Source organism: Danio rerio, chromosome 19, assembly GCF_052040795.2.
Source record: "Danio rerio strain M-AB ecotype USA chromosome 19, GRCz13ab, whole genome shotgun sequence".
NCBI classification, from domain to species: Eukaryota; Metazoa; Chordata; class Actinopteri; order Cypriniformes; family Danionidae; genus Danio; species Danio rerio.
The window spans coordinates 20415061-20430791 of record NC_141039.2 but is presented as its reverse complement, the minus strand read 5'-3'; the positions used below and the strand labels follow the sequence as shown (position 1 = coordinate 20430791).

General features: G+C 35.0%; 2 protein-coding genes and 1 long non-coding RNA gene across 5 annotated transcripts in view; 2 read left to right on the top strand and 1 right to left on the bottom strand.

Annotated features, from left to right (window-relative positions):
* LOC141379062 (uncharacterized) overlaps positions 1 to 15731 on the bottom strand; it is a 127628-nt gene that overhangs the window by 27866 nt on the left and 84031 nt on the right. The window lies entirely within an intron of this gene.
* On the top strand, positions 3099 to 8174 carry LOC147832530 (uncharacterized). 2 transcript variants are annotated; one of them, XM_087295595.2, is made up of 16 exons: positions 3099 to 4225; positions 4307 to 4360; positions 4446 to 4499; positions 4600 to 4682; positions 4757 to 4810; positions 4906 to 4959; positions 5055 to 5108; positions 5204 to 5269; positions 5353 to 5406; positions 5502 to 5555; positions 5651 to 5704; positions 5789 to 5842; positions 6545 to 6671; positions 7292 to 7356; positions 7555 to 7615; positions 7874 to 8174. In XM_087295595.2, the coding sequence occupies exons 4-12, from the start codon at positions 4664 to 4666 to the stop codon at positions 5806 to 5808; spliced, it is 429 nt and encodes a 142-aa protein (XP_087151721.1). In that variant the 5' UTR covers positions 3099 to 4225; positions 4307 to 4360; positions 4446 to 4499; positions 4600 to 4663; the 3' UTR covers positions 5809 to 5842; positions 6545 to 6671; positions 7292 to 7356; positions 7555 to 7615; positions 7874 to 8174. The 2 variants fall into 2 exon arrangements, 1 of the variants encoding a protein (XP_087151721.1); XR_015516656.2 differs by lacking the exons at positions 3099 to 4225; positions 4307 to 4360; positions 4446 to 4499; ... (7 more) ...; positions 5651 to 5704; positions 5789 to 5842 and having other exon boundaries at positions 6510 to 6671; positions 7515 to 7615.
* 42sp43 (P43 5S RNA-binding protein) lies at positions 9267 to 12180 on the top strand. Of its 2 annotated transcripts, NM_001100406.2 has the most exons (9): positions 9267 to 9517; positions 9684 to 9784; positions 9993 to 10089; positions 10195 to 10280; positions 10369 to 10442; positions 10979 to 11059; positions 11164 to 11393; positions 11517 to 11570; positions 11762 to 12180. In NM_001100406.2, the coding sequence occupies exons 1-9, from the start codon at positions 9383 to 9385 to the stop codon at positions 12002 to 12004; spliced, it is 1101 nt and encodes a 366-aa protein (NP_001093876.2). In that variant the 5' UTR covers positions 9267 to 9382; the 3' UTR covers positions 12005 to 12180. The 2 variants fall into 2 exon arrangements, with proteins under 2 accessions (NP_001093876.2, XP_087150992.1); XM_087294866.1 differs by lacking the exons at positions 9684 to 9784; positions 9993 to 10089 and having other exon boundaries at positions 9311 to 9517.

The following is a 15731-nucleotide window of genomic DNA, read 5'->3' as shown; positions in this document are numbered from 1 at the left end:
CCAAATCATGAGTTGAGCCCACGCCGTCTGGATGAAACCCAGAAATTCTAACCATTACACCATATTGGTGTAACCAATGTATTTCAAGACATTACTTTTTTTCTTTCCCCCCAAATGAATCATCGTTGTTCCAAAAAAAAAAAAAAAAACCCAGAAGAATGGAAACAACGTTAGGTGACTTTTGAAAACTGACAGTATGCTTTGTAACATACAACACAGTTGCACAAAATTACAGATTTTTAGCATAAAAAAGTTTACATTTTGTGTTGAAAAACTGCTACAGAGTGGAAAATCAAAAGCTTGAATTAGGTCAATGCTATTGGTTTGTAAAAATAAAGCTCCAGTCATGCAGTAAGTTTAATGAATAGTGTTTTAAACATCACTTTTCCAAGTGAAATGCTCAGATAAAGTTTTTATATTCAGAGTGGAAAACATTCAGGTAGATTTTAGATTGATAATTTAAAAATGTGTTTGCCAATAAAAAACATTGTTTAAAGAAACATAAACACTCCCAACAAATTGTGTGTAGTGACAATAATCTTGATTAAGTCTATTGGTATAAGAAAAGCATCATTTACCCTGTAAAAAAGTAATCAGTCTACTTTCAAGAACTACTTGTAAACTTGACTAATTTTGACAAATTTGTAAACTTACTAGATTTGACACCATTGTATGAACATGTAAATGGTGGATTCAGTAGTTAAACTAGAAAATTTTAGTATAAAACATTAAGTAGATTTAACTAAGGGCTGGAGCTGTACTGTTTTTAGATAAACTGAGAGCCAATTTTTCTTCTTAAAATAAATATCAGTGTTATTCCATTATTCTGAATAATATACATATTTCTCTTTATTTGATCAAGTATTTGCAATGAATTAAAAACAGTTTGAATTTAAAATTCAGTAACTAAGTTGTCTAGTAATGCAATAACTACAATTTATTGTAATAAAATTACATTTTATTTATCTTTTGAAACAGAAATAACAATAATGTCTAAAGACTGATAAGTCCTTTTTAGTAAATATTTTATGTTGATTTTTTAAACCAACACCAGTGATGACCAGTGCTCAAAACATTAGGCTTTGGATTAACTGTTTTACAATGTGTGCCATAAATTACAGGTCATGCATGTAAATAAATTGAAAACATGTTAGTCAAAGGAAAAACTTTCATTTTAAATTGTTTTTCATAATAAAAGTTTTCATTAATTATAAAGACAACTTGAATTTACATCTGTGTTTTTCAACCAACAGTTTAGAACATTACATTTTAGATAACGTTGTTTTAAAAGGTGTGACAATTTATTGTTAATACAGATTAAGATTTGTTATTTACTGGATTAATATTGTAAACAAATTTAAATTTAATAGTCCAACAAAGATACATCAAAATGTTTGTGTGTCTTTAAATATGTATTAATGTAGTAATAATGTAAAAAACAACATAACCTATTAATGAACATATTTAGTAAATACTGTGTCATCTATTCAAACATACAAAGCCAGACCCAAGTTCGCTCGAGCGCGCGCACACGTACACACAGACACAGACACACAAACACACACACACACACACACACACACACACACACACACACACACACACACACACACACACACACACACACACACACACACACACACACACACACACACACACACACACACACACACACACAGACACACACACACACACACACACACACACAGACACACACACAGACACACACACACACACACACACACACACACACACACACACATACATATGCATACAGTTGACTGGATGTGGATATATAGATATCAAAACATTTTCTAATCACCTAACAACATATAGTATTTAGTGGGAGACACCCACCACATACAATCAGATATACATATTCTACATCTGATATAAATCTATCTTTCACAAGCAGTTGACAGGATGTTATCCAAAGTTTTCCTTATCATCACTCACACGCTCAGGCCCAGACTGACACACAGAGGAAACATCGGTATGAACATAAAGAAATTTTTATGTTAATAGTTTATTAATTATAATATAATATAATATAATATAATATAATATAATATAATATAATATAATATAATATAATAGAATAGAATAGAATAATAATGATATATAATATAATTAAATTTAATATAAATATAAATATTATAATAATATAATGTAATAATATTATATAATATGTTATTAATATGATATAATATAATACAATACATAATTTTATTTAATAAAATATAAATTTTATATAACTTAATATAATATAATATAATATAATATAATAGAATAGAATAGAATAATAATGATATATAATATAATTAAATTTAATATAAATATAAATATTATAATAATATAATATAATAATATTATATAATATGTTATAATTGTAATATAAGTTAATAAAACAATGATTTAATATAACTTAATATGATATAATATAATACAATACATAATTTTATTTAATAAAATATAAATTTCATATAACTTATATATATAATATAATATAATATAATATAATATAATATAATATAATATAATATAATATAATATAATAATTTAGTCAAATACCTAAAAATATAAAATAATGGTTCTAATAACATTAATTTAATTACCGATATTATTATAATAATAATAATTTTATTTCAGTCTGATAAAAATCTAATTACCGGAATCAATAATTTAATTAGTCTGATAAGAATCTAATTACCGGAATTATTATTTTATATTAAACCGTGTAGTGGCTATTTTCTCTAAGGAGGCTCTCTCAGTGGTCAAGAAACAAAGTCTTACCCGGGATGTCTTTTACAAGTTTTATTCTTTATAAAGAAGATCACAGTCATACAGCAACAACAGTTTCTGCAGAGTGAGATACTAAAGCAAAGTGTGTTCACCTTTTTATCTAGTTTGTACTGCTTACGAGGTCAACTCCCAATAAGGCCTCATCTACAATTACGTCAGGCGTCTTCTGCTGTTTGTGCGGTATGCTCATAACAACCACACATCCTTCTTAGGATAATGAAAAAGCTTTCACCTAAAGAAATATAGTTATCTATAAAAATGTACACATAGGTTTTATGATGAACATATGGAGAACACAGATACACACACATGTAATAATGAGTCTTAGACAAGTTTCTAACATATAAAGATCATCTAAAAATGAATTTCCATTACAACCGATAAGAATCTAATTACCGGAACTATAAAGTTTATATAAAAGGGGTGGGGCTTAGACCGGAAGTCCCGCCTTAGGGGCGGGGCTACAATCCATCAAACTTTTTGACAGGTACCCTATCATAATTACTACTTACAGTACATTTGCTGATAGCAATAGGTTGTCACCATCCTTGCATAATTCCCTATATGTATACAATACTTGAAGAAAAGTACATCTTAAACGTAATATACTTCTTTGCGTGAGGAATATCTTATTGTTACTCCCCTATTACGCAAACATTATGGTTTGTTCTTTTGCAATTTAAAGAAAAGTACACCGTTATTTCACTGTACTTACGCGGTACTTTTCATGCTGAATATCTGGTTGTTACCCCCTTATTACCCAAGCATTACAGTTTGTTCCCTTAAACCTACGTAAACGTTATTTATACACTATACGTACAGAAAAGTACACCGTTATCTCACTGTACTTACGCGGTAATTTTCGTGATGAACATCTGGCCGTTACCCCCTATTTACCCAAGTATTACGGTTTGTTCCCTTATACCTATACATACGTTCATTATACTTACACAGTACATACAGAAAAGTACACTGTAATTTCACTGTACTTACGCGGTACTTTGCGGGTTGTAAAAGAAATCGTTACCAATTATTTCAGTTTTTGTGCAAATACCTTTGTTCCTGCTGAGGCATACTGCTTTCACTTCAGAAATGAGTAAAGCAGTAGTTATTACTAACTACAGTCATTTTTTGATCGTTAATTCAATGCAGATCTGTTGGTTACTGATCTTTAGTTCTTTTTTTATCCAAATTTGTCATTTGCAGAGACAAAGCAAACATCCAGGAGTTGTTTTTTAGACCTCCCCCTGCTCACTTCAACCCCAGGTAAACCCCAACTCGAGCAAATGCATTAAGACTAACAGCATACCACAGAATTGTTTTGTTGGTAAAATAGTATGTTCCAATATCATTGCAGCTTCTGGCACTCTGCACCAGTTTGCTGAGACTCCACAGAGCAGAAGTCCAAAACGTTGCAGCATAGGTGCATTTTGTCTGAGATTTCAGATGTTGATGAGAGTATTGTAAATAATAATAATATTATATTTTTATGTCTTTGTTGCAGCTGCTGGGACTTTGCACCAGGCTGCTCGAACTCCTCGAGGCAGATGTCAATAAGGTTAGCGTAGATGTATGTTTTCTGAGATTACAGATGTTGATGTGAGTATTGTAAATAATAATATATTCATATGTTTTCATTGCAGCTGCTGGGACACTGCACCAGGCTTCACGCAGTCATTGGGGCAAAAGTCAAACAGGTTAGCATAGATGTTTGTTTTCTGAGATTTCAGATGTTGATGAGAGTATTATTATTATTAATAATAATAATAATAATATATTCATTTGTTTTCATTGCAGCTGCTGGGACTCTGCACCAGGCTTCCTGAACTTCACAGGGCAGAATCCAAAAAGGAGAGCATAGATGTTCTCTGAGATTACAGGTTTTGATGAGAGTGTTGTTGTTGTTGTTGTTAATAATAATAATGATGATATATTATTCATGTCTTTATTGCAGCTGCTAAGTCACCACGCCAGTCTCCCCGTACTCCTAGAGGCAGAAGTCAAATAGGTCAGCATAGATGTTTGCTCTCTGAGATTACAGATGTTGATAAGAGTATTGTTGTTAATAATAGTAATGATATATGATTCATGTCTTTATTGTAGCTGCTAGGTCACCACGCCAGTCTCCCCGTACTCCTAGAGGCAGATGTCAAATAGGTCAGCATAGATGTATGCTCTCTGAGATTACAGATGTTGATAAGAGTATTGTTGTTAATAATAGTAATGATATATTATTCATGTCTTTATTGCAGCTGCTAGGTCACCACGCCAGTCTCCCTGTACACCTAGAGGCAGAAGTCAAATAGGTCAGCATAGATGTATGCTCTCTGAGATTACAGATGTTGATAAGAGTATTGTTGTTAATAATAGTAATGATTTATTATTCATGTCTTTATTGCAGCTGCTGGGTCACCACGCCAGTCTCCCCGTACTCCTACAAGCAGAAGTCAAATAGGTCATCATAGATGTATGCTCTCTGAGATTACAGATGTTGATAAGAGTATTGTTATTAATAATAGTAATGATATATTATTCATGTCTTTATTGCAGCTGCTAGGTCACCACGCCAGTCTCCACATACTCCTAGAGGCAGAAGTCAAATAGGTCAGCATAGATGTATGCTCTCTGAGATTACAGATGTTGATAAGAGTATTGTTGTTAATAATAGTAATGATATATTATTCATGTCTTTATTGCAGCTGCTAGGTCACCACGCCAGTCTCCCCATACACCTAGAGGCAGAAATCAAATAGGTCAGCATAGATGTATGCTCTCTGAGAATACAGATGTTGATAAGAGTATTGTTGTTAATAATAGTAATGATTTATTATTCATGTCTTTATTGCAGCTGCTGGGTCACCACGCCAGTCTCCCCGTACTCCTAGAGGCAGAAGTCAAATAGGTCAGCATGTATTTTGTCTGAGATTTCAGTTGTCGATGAGAGTATTGTAAATAATAATAATGTATTCATATGTCTTTATTGCAGCTGCTTGGACTCTGCACTAGGCTGCCCGAACTCCACAGGGCAGGAGTCAAAAAGGTTGGTATGGAAATGTAATTCAACTTAAAGCTCAGTCAAAAAGTATTATTTTAAAATGAAATCTTGCTCACTTTTTCTGTCACAATGTGGTAATCTGTGATAAATTGGACATCCAAAAAGATTCATATAAATGTAGGCTTAATTCAGTGGTCTAAAACTACAGCAGGACGTGTCTCATTTGCTTTTTTTTGGTTGTTAATGGGAAACATGTATACTCTGCAGCAATTTGTCACAAACAAAAACATGGAATCTCCAGTATCAATGTTTACTCTGTTAAAAAGGGCTACAATGCCCTAATTTGTTAGGAGATACCTGTTTTTTTTTTTTTTTTTTTTTTTTTTTTTTTTTTTTTACGTTACTCCTCTTTTACATGTGATCTCTTAATTATTTTTTTTCGGATATTGGTGGAACATTCCAAATGCCTCAAAAAAGTAGTCATATAACAATGATTTAAAAATGTTAGGGTTTTTTAGTCATTATTGTGCGACTAAACAAACATTCTCTACATTATATTTCATCTGCTGGATTAAACTTGCTGGTTATCTACAACCGATTATTAAATTTGTGCTCATTTTGTCATTTTAACTTTTTGCAACATTATGCATCTATGTTATGATATAACATTTTATTGTATTTGAAATTAACAATGCCTTTTTATTGCTTTAAGAATTCCAAAGGAAGGTGTTAACTTTGCTTATACAGTTAAGGGAGGACGTGAGAAGAATCGGCCAAAAGGTGGAACCAGATACTGTTTTACAACTGTCTGCCTATGGAGGCATTTGAGAATTTGGAAAGGCAGCTGAAAAGTGTGGAGATGTGAAGAGCAATGGTAAGAAAAACACCTCCAAAACAAAATTTTCTTACTTAAGCTCACACATTTGATAAAGTACATTAATTCATAATATGGAATGATAAAATACAGTAAAATATTTTACTCATTAAACAAGTACAGTACAATTAAAAAATAAAAGATTTCAGTATACAAATAGCAATTGACAATAGTGTCTGGATGTGTTAAACTTGTACAGATAGTAGCAGTGCCACATTAAAACTTAAATTGTACAAACAGAATGCAATAAGTTATAAGAAAAGTGAATGATTGTCTAAGTAGATAAAGTTAAAATGAGGTACCAGGCTGCTTTTTAGTTAAAATAGATATTACTGTTAATTCAGTTGTTCTAAACAAGTTTGGAGTCAGAGAGAGATTGTGGAAAGCACTCTAGGAAAATAGGATGTTTTTTAAATGTGATAGTCCGAGCCTACAATCTGCTGTAAATTGATTTATTTATTTTTTTTTAAATATATATATTTTTATGTGGTTAGTATTGTGAAGTTGACCAACAAAATAATGAATGGGCAATAAACATTTAGGGTTGGGAAACACTTGTACACTTAAGAATATAACACTAGCTGCCTGACACTTTATTTTAATTTTTTTGTTTAATTCAGGTTTCACAGATGTGCAAAATTGGTGGGAAAAATGTGAAGGACTGTGCGAGGAAAATGCTGGACAGGTAAAGCCCACTAAACATACAACATTACTGATACATTGTAATTTCAATACTGAAGTCTTGCATGCGGCCACAACACATCATGGGTGGAAAAATGTATTTTACTTATTTTATAATGTTATTTGTCCTGTATTGTTAAACATATTTGTAATATGTTTTAGGGTTTTGTAAAATTCCCTAATGTCTTGTTTCAACATGAAGGGGGTTGGTTTGCTGCAGAAGACAGCATTTCAGGCAACCACACTGTTCTCAGTGATTGCAGGTAGGTCCATGTGTGTTTGCATGCAACTATTCTCACGAGAGCTTATTTCTGTTTAATGGTGATTTAAAAAAAAGAAAAAGTGATTCAATTTGTTTTATATCAAGCTATATTGATATAAATTATAGTCATTGGACATATTGCTTTAATATCTCTGTTTTAATACTATGTATTGCCTAACTCTTTGCATCAAAGCTTAAGTGAATGGACACTGTCACAATTAATGTAAATAAAACTTGGTGTGTTTTTTTTTTTTGGCAGATGCAGAGATGACCATCTTCCCAAAAGCTACAGAATTTGAAATAAAAAATGCAATCGGGGAGCATTTTAAACAGGCACCAGGGAGAGTTGGGGGGGGGGGGGGGGGGTTGGGGGGGGTGGATACAGGAAAAAAATAATTTAGTAAAATAATTGGTTCATTTTCCTTTTTGAATTTATTTATTTCCTTTTTTTTTACCGCATTTAATGTTTTCTATTGTGACTGACATTTCAATGTTAGCTGTTCAATGTTTACTTATTGTTAATGTTGCTTCTATTAATAAAATCTTTATTTAATCAGTTTAAATTTGCCATTTACGATATCCTGTTAATTAAGTATTTGTGTTTTGTTGTCTATTAAATGAAGGCTATAGTCATTTATTAGTTAATAAACTGATGATTAGTTTTTTTTTATGGTCTGTGGGTAAACTTCTTTTTAATTGCCACTGGCAGCCCAGTTTAGCCAAGACCCAGATTCACTGTCTATTAGACATCTAGTCGCTCAGTAGCAGACTAATAAATGACTAGTCTAAACTTGGGCTATACTTAGACGTCTATTAGATTTTCATTGACAGCCCTAATTTAGCCGTGATTTAGCCTAGACCAAAATTCACCGTCTATTAGACGTATATATGTAGACGTCTATTAGCCATCCAAATCGCGTCTAGGCTAATCTTGGGCTACGGTTAGACGTCTATTAAATTTTCACTGACAGCCCAAATTTAGCCGTGATTTAGCCTAGACCAAATTTCACCGGCTATTAGATGTATATATGTAGCCGTCTAAATCACGTCTAGTCTAAACTTGGGCTATGCTTAGACGTCTATTAGATTTTCACTGACAGCCCAAATTTAGCCGTGATTGCTATGTTTAGACATCTAATAGACGTCTTTTAGACCAAAAAATGCTTGCTGGGTAGCTAAAAAGAATTCAACTGAATTTTTTATCAGCTCTATTAAAACAGTTAAGACTTGTTTCATTGTGAATTAGGTTAATTAACTTACAGTTAACAAATTTAGCCAAAAAAGATAACTTAGTCATAATGACTTTGTGAAGACCAGAGCTTACCTTAATGTTAACTTTAAAGGTTAATGTTGATTATTATTTTTCATTTTTTTCTCTTACATTTTTTGTTAACTTCTTTTTTTTTCCTAATTCGCTTATAGATTTGTGCCGTGCGCTCATTAATGCTCGGTTAGCTTGAGGAGGTTGATTAAACAAACTTTTGTCAGGTGTTTTTGAACCGAATGGTGTTTTTGGTTAATTTTGGAGGGGAGGGGGCTAGTGCAAGAATAGCACAAAGACGCGCTCATAGTTTACCTAATTATCCAGCATCATTAACACAACCCTTTGCAGGTGACTGTAGCTTATAAAGGGAATCCCAATGCGGCCGGAGACTGGAATTATTGCTTAAAAAGAGAGAGAGAAAGAGAGAGAGAAAAAAAGAATGTTACAGAAAAAGCTATTGTAAAAGTAATTATAGAAACGAACGTAGACCGTTTTGTTAAAATAATGAACACTGAGGTAATGAAGAGAGAAGACGTTGTACCGCGAGTGCAGCTGTTCAACTGCGTTTATGCTGAATGTGGAGCTACATTTACTCGTCAATGGCGTTTGCAAGAGCACGAGACCGTGCACACTGGTGTGGTAAGTAATACATCGTTGCTTAAATGCTGTCATTTGAAATATTTCTTTAAAGATGTTGTCTTATGTCAGATGTTGTATTTTCTTTTGCTGCATTGAGTACGCGCTCTCTCTCTCTCTCTCTCTCTGTGTGTGTGCGTGTGCGTGTGCGTGCGCGCGTTCCCTTCAGCGACCTTACAAGTGTGGTGTTGTGGGATGTGGACGCAGTTTCACTCGTAAATCGCATCTGAATCGCCATACTTCAGCACACAGTGGAGTGAAACACTTCAAGTAATTTATAATTGGCAGTTATCACTTTAAATTGTTTATCACTATGTACATTGTGCATTTACTTTACCTTTTTGGCAACTTTGGTAAATTTTCTAATAAAATTACAGCTGAGCGCTATAGCTGTAGGTTACTAAATGTTTATTTGTAGTAAAGCTGCAACAAGTGCCTTTTTTGTTTTTGACATTTGAAACCCTTTGTTTTTGAGCAGGTGTAATATCACTGCATGTGGCAAAAAATTCCAAGCTGCTGATAAACTTAAGAGACATGTGCGTTATGTGCACAGTGAAAATGAAGAATATTTCAAGGTTAATTTCAGGTTTTCTCTTTACCACAGCCACATTTGTTTTCTGTCTGTCACTTTTCACTCTTCGAGTATCTTTGCTTTGTCATAAATGTTTTTTACTTTTCAGTGTACAGAACCCCAGTGCTCTAAGGCATTCAGGAAACGACGTGCATTAAAACTGCACCTAGCAACTCATGGTACTTCAAGTTTCAGGTATTGTATTCAGCCTAAAATTGCCTGTCATAAGAATTGACCATTAAATGTAAAGAAAAAAAATCCTGACTTCTGTTTGTTTCACAAGATGCTCAAAAAACAACTGTGGAAAGAAATTTGACTCTCACATTGCACGGAATGCTCATGATCGGAGACATTTAGGTGAGGGTTTATTAGTTTTGTAATTTTCTGACATTTACTGCCATTATCTAAAGCCAGATCAGCCATTTTTATATGCTGCATTCATTTATTTTTGCCTGATTAAGCACTGAAAAAAGATCAAGACAAAAAAATGCACTTAAGTGGTCTGAATATAGGTTTTAAATTGCTATAAATCATCTTTGTTGAAGGCATGTAAACAATGCAGCCTAAGTAAATGAAACTCATATTTTGCAGAATATTGCGAAATTGATCAGTTATGGTCATGTTTTGACTCAACTTCGAGGTTGAACTGGGTTTTGTTCATTTAAAGTCCAGTAGGTGGAATACTGGGCTAGAATCTTAATACTGTTCACACATGACTGACCACATTAAACTTTGTCAACACAAATTTGTAACCCCCCTTTTTTTTATGCCAGGTTACTGCCCGCCCACTATTTAAATAATAAAATAAATAAATAAACTAATAAAAGCTAGTCAGAGCAATGATAAAACCAGATTATGGATATCTATATTTATTTATTTATTTTTTGTCTTAGGTTATCGGTGTCTTCGCACAGAATGCCCCATCACTGTACACACCTGGGGGAGTTTAATCAAACACATGGCAAGTCACCCAGGTAAACTGGTGCTACCATTTAGTTATTGCATATGAACTCACTGGGAGTTGCATGCTTTTAATGGCCATATTGGTTTCTGAAAGATCCTTAATTTTTTTCAACAGTATCATTCTCCTGTATGGTATGTAAAAAGGCTTTTCGGAAACGTGATGCTTTGAGGAGACACAAGCGGACACATGCGTTGCAGAAGCCTGTTTTACTATGCCCTAGTCAGGGTTGTCAGGCATACTTTTCCACAACCTTCAACCTGCAGCATCATATTCGCAAGGTTCACCTGCAGCTGCTCTCACACTGCTGCTCCTTCCCTGGCTGCAGTAAGACTTTTGCTATGCGTGTAAGTACATTTTAAGGGACAAAATGTGTCCTAAAATGGTAGGGTTAACATCTTGTGCAAGGTAAAATTATACAGTGTACCTGCAGTTAATTTATGTACTTCTACCTTTTGCTGGTTCCTCAGGAAAGCCTTGTACGCCACATGTTACATCATGAACCTGATGTGGCCAAACTCAAGGTAGTTCAGTCCCTTTTTAAAAGGAGTATTTTGGGTTAAAATCTGAAGCAGTAGTTGTGGTAATTTGTCAGCAGCATCTTCAAAATAATGTAAAACAATGTTCCTATTGTAAAATTTGTGCTGCAATGGTCCTTTTGTTTATGCTTCTAGTTTAATACTTTTTTTTTTTTTTTTTTTTTCTTCCTCTTAAGCACCCCCATAAGCGAAGCAGCAAGAGTTGGCAGAAACGTTTGGAAGGACGAAATCGACGTCCTCTGGTTGAAGACCTCCATGCTCTTTTTTCTTTGCGCATGAACCTCAATCAGAGAGCCAAACTGGAAGCTGATCTGACTGGTTTGTTTAATGAGCGCAAAATCCCCCATCACATTGATCCTGAAGTAAACCTCAGAGATCTATTTGGTAGCCGATTGGCTCAGGCAAATGTGGCTGATTAAAATAAATTTACATAACTAAATTTATATAGTGTGCATGTATGCACTGAGGGGAAAAAGTTATGTTTAATATGTTGGTATTTAAGGTACTGATTTTTTTTTTTTTCTTTTTTTTAAACACATAGTCTGAGATGTTACTTGAGTTATGAAAAAAAACAATAAAGATGGTTCAGTTGTCATTCAGGCTCATATACTTTCCTTTTAGCTAGGGTTGTGTTTTTCCGGGATTTAATAAAAGGGAAGTGGACTTGTTTGGATGAAAGTTTCTATGGCAGAAACAAAGTGCTCGTCTGGTGGTTCCTGATGCACGGATATAGGGTGATACTCATCTAAGAACTCTTCAAAACTCCAGCATGACTAAGAAAAATGTTTGAAGAAAAAAAAAAAAAAAAAAAAAATATATATATATATATATATATATATATATATATATATATATATATATATATATATATATATATATATATATATATATATATATATATATATATATATATATAATTTTTTTTTTTTGTGTGTATGTATAATTTTATTTTTTTAAATATAATGTATATCTGTTGGAATCTTCAAAAATAATTGGGTTAACCACTATGACTAGAATTGGAAAAACAGGCAGCTGTCTGTCCAGAATCCTCAATTTAACACTTGGAGCAAAATTTAGAGGAGCTTAATCTTTTAAATCATTTAGTGATGCTGACTTCCCCAAAATATTGGCCACAGTGTAAAAAAATATCCATAAGCTAACAGTTCTCTCTGTGTAAGTGTGTGTGTGCGCGTGTGTTTCTTTACCAGATTCAACTTGTTAGGCCCTTTCAGGTCCAGTATTGATGCCACCTTTCCAGGAGTCTAGCAGATATTTCAGGTTCAAATAGAATCTAAAATATTACGTGTAACAGAAATTTGCTCATTTTATAAATATTAGTAATCAACAATAACGGTTTATTCTTAATTATTAATATTCCGGCTTAAGCTTCAGTCAATTTGATCAAACAAACACATGATTGTATATAATCTTGCCCGCTCAACCGAGCGGACTCTCAGATTATGAATATTAATTATCAACAATAACAAATTATTATTATTATTCATTAATATTCTGGATCAATTTATTGGCAGTTTGACCAAACAAATGCAAGCAGAGCCGCCGCTCTTCCGAGCGGACACGGTAATGATCTATTCATTTAGAAAAAGGGAATTTAATTGCTACTTCTTGCGAAGTAGATTAATCATTCTAAAGTTATAAACAACTTATAATAGCTAGGCAGGGGAATCTGTATTTCAGTGACATTTTCTCGTAAGGCAAACAATACAATTCATTTGATTATAATGGAATTTATTGACTAGTCAGACGGATAACGAACAAACGCACAAACATACATTAAACACAGAACAAAAGGTAAACCACGTAGAGATATCGGGTCTATAGAACGTGTAACAACAAAGAGAAATAGTAAAGCGAGGAAATAGAGATTTCAGGTAAAAGAGTGACAACTTTCAGTTCCACACGCACCATTAAGGACCACCAAGATTATAAAAAACACCTTTTTGATAAAAGGGGCACAGCTTAATCGCATAACTAAAAGTACCTGGACTTAATGTCTGGGTCTCCCTCTTTATGCTTCCATCCTGATGAAACTCCTTTGATGTCCTTCTTGATGCGTTGAGTTTGTAATACAGTTCTGAGGAACCCGATCACAAACTTTAAATTGAGTTTACTTTGCCGGAAAATAAAGAAAAGCATGGTGGGAAAAAGTCCATGCGGCTGTGAAGAGCCGTGTGGCCCGAGGGCCACTGTCAATGATGTTCTTTTGTTCGGACGTTTTTCCGCGGGATGTTTGGGGAGAAGTCTGCTTATACCTGCGGGTCACGTGAGAACCCGTTCAGCATTCTGACCAATGATTTTAGTACAAAGTTCAAGCAGGAACCCTTCCTTTGTCTCGAGGCTGCTCGTATGCAAATTTGAGTGTCCGCCTAAAGCATGCGGACAGGCATTTAATACAGGGCTTTAAAGAATAAAGAATTGCGAGTTATGATCTTGCTTTATGCATCATGTGTTGTAAAATGTCAGCAGAAACCCATCGGTACCAAACATGGGGGGTTTAAAAGTACATCAACATAATTTTTCATATCCTTACAATATTTATGTTTTACAAAGGCCTAAAGGGAACATGCATACAGGTTATAAGAGAGGTTACACAGGTAAGAAAAGTCAGAAATGAGATACAAAGTTTACAAAACAACACTTTAGTCTTGCTGGTTCAGGATTTTTTAAATTCATTTTCTTTCTGTCGGGACAGCCTCGTGGGTGTGTGTGTGTGTGTGTATTTGGGCAGGAATGTCTTTGAAGTTCCAGGCTTAGTAATCCAGGGACACTGGGGAGATAAGTCTGTCGGATGTATCCAGACTTGTGGAGCCAGGAGTCGTAAAACCCTCCTGTCGACTAAAAATTGTGATAAAATCAATAAGTAATTTTATCTGTGGACTGTACGCTACACATATCCCCCCTTTGCAACGAAGGAGGTTCGGAGAAAACCTTGTTGGTTGAGATCTAACTTGACGTACAGGATGGGTTGGAGGTGAGTTTCCTTCGACTTCCGTTGCTGGGTCGACGAGTCGTGGCTTAGACTCAAGCAGTGTTGACCTGGTTTCTTTATGCTCTTCCCCCCTTCCTGGTTTCACGCAGGAAAGCTTTGAGGGGGAGGTCAGGGGTGTACTTGTTCACTGGTGCTTGCATCTTATTGAATGACGAAGCCCTTGTTAATGTGTGCTTCCCTGCTGTCGGGAGGCACGGAGTGGTAGGTTTCCCGCAGTTTTCCAGAGATGAGTGATAGAGGAGTATAGTTGTGAGGTTGCAGTGGTCTTCTGGTGAGACTGAGATACAGGGTTGTGGCTGTATCCTGTGTAGAAAAGGAAGAGAGAGAGAGGGAACAGGGGAGAGAGTAGGTGGTGTCTGTGATGACTGTGCTTGGCTGGGCATTCCACTGTGACACCGGTTGCAGGGTCTCTACCCCCTTTCCTGACTTGTGGCCAAGTGTTTGTTACTCTGGTTGTGATACGTGGGTTTGAGAGTTGGCTGCTATGCAGCTGAGCGTATAAAACCAGGAGTCTTTGCACTTCCTGTGTGATGTTGGTGGTGCAGGGGGGGTGCCTCGGTCCAAGTTGTTTACATTATCAGAAGATATGTCATGGTCTGGGCTGTGTCATCGGTGCTGAGAGACACTCTACCTGCTTGTTGTACTGACATATGAGTTCAAGGGGAAGAGAAAGCGAAGGAGAGAAAAACACACAAAAAACAATTGTTGCTCCTTGTGAGCCCATGGAAGTGTCCCACCCGATCCATCTGGGTGTCTGATCATAGAGGATGGTTCCTCTGTGTTGCTGTGGTGCTCGGTGAATCAGTGCCCTGGGCATGTTTTGCTGTGTGCTGGGTCAGTGCATTAGCATTACCCCCCTCTGTCTCTGAGGCAGCACGAACTGTGGTGTCGTGGGGTCTTCAGGGACAACCCAAAAATGATTCACACGCACCTGTTTTTTAAGATGCAGGAGGTGTTGAGTGACATCTGTGTTGAAGCTGAGGTCAGACAGAAGGATCGGGTGGTAGGTGGGGTGAGTGGTGGAAACAAAACAAAAACAACAAGAGACAAAGTAAAAGTAAAAATAAACCTGGTCTGACGTGAGGAGTCAGACGCCTACGTGGTCGCAATGTCGTTTGTCGACATTTGTCGGGCTG

Coding starts and splice junctions, on each gene's coding strand:
- 42sp43 (NM_001100406.2), top strand. CDS start 9,383: ATGAACACTGAGGTAATGAAGAGAGAAGACGTTGTACCGCGAGTGCAG. Junction 9,518..9,683: donor AGACCGTGCACACTGGTGTG/GTAAGTAATACA, acceptor CGTTCCCTTCAG/CGACCTTACAAGTGTGGTGT. Junction 10,090..10,194: donor AAAATGAAGAATATTTCAAG/GTTAATTTCAGG, acceptor TTTACTTTTCAG/TGTACAGAACCCCAGTGCTC.
- LOC147832530 (XM_087295595.2), top strand. Junction 4,811..4,905: donor TAGAGGCAGAAGTCAAATAG/GTCAGCATAGAT, acceptor TCTTTATTGTAG/CTGCTAGGTCACCACGCCAG. Junction 5,407..5,501: donor TAGAGGCAGAAGTCAAATAG/GTCAGCATAGAT, acceptor TCTTTATTGCAG/CTGCTAGGTCACCACGCCAG.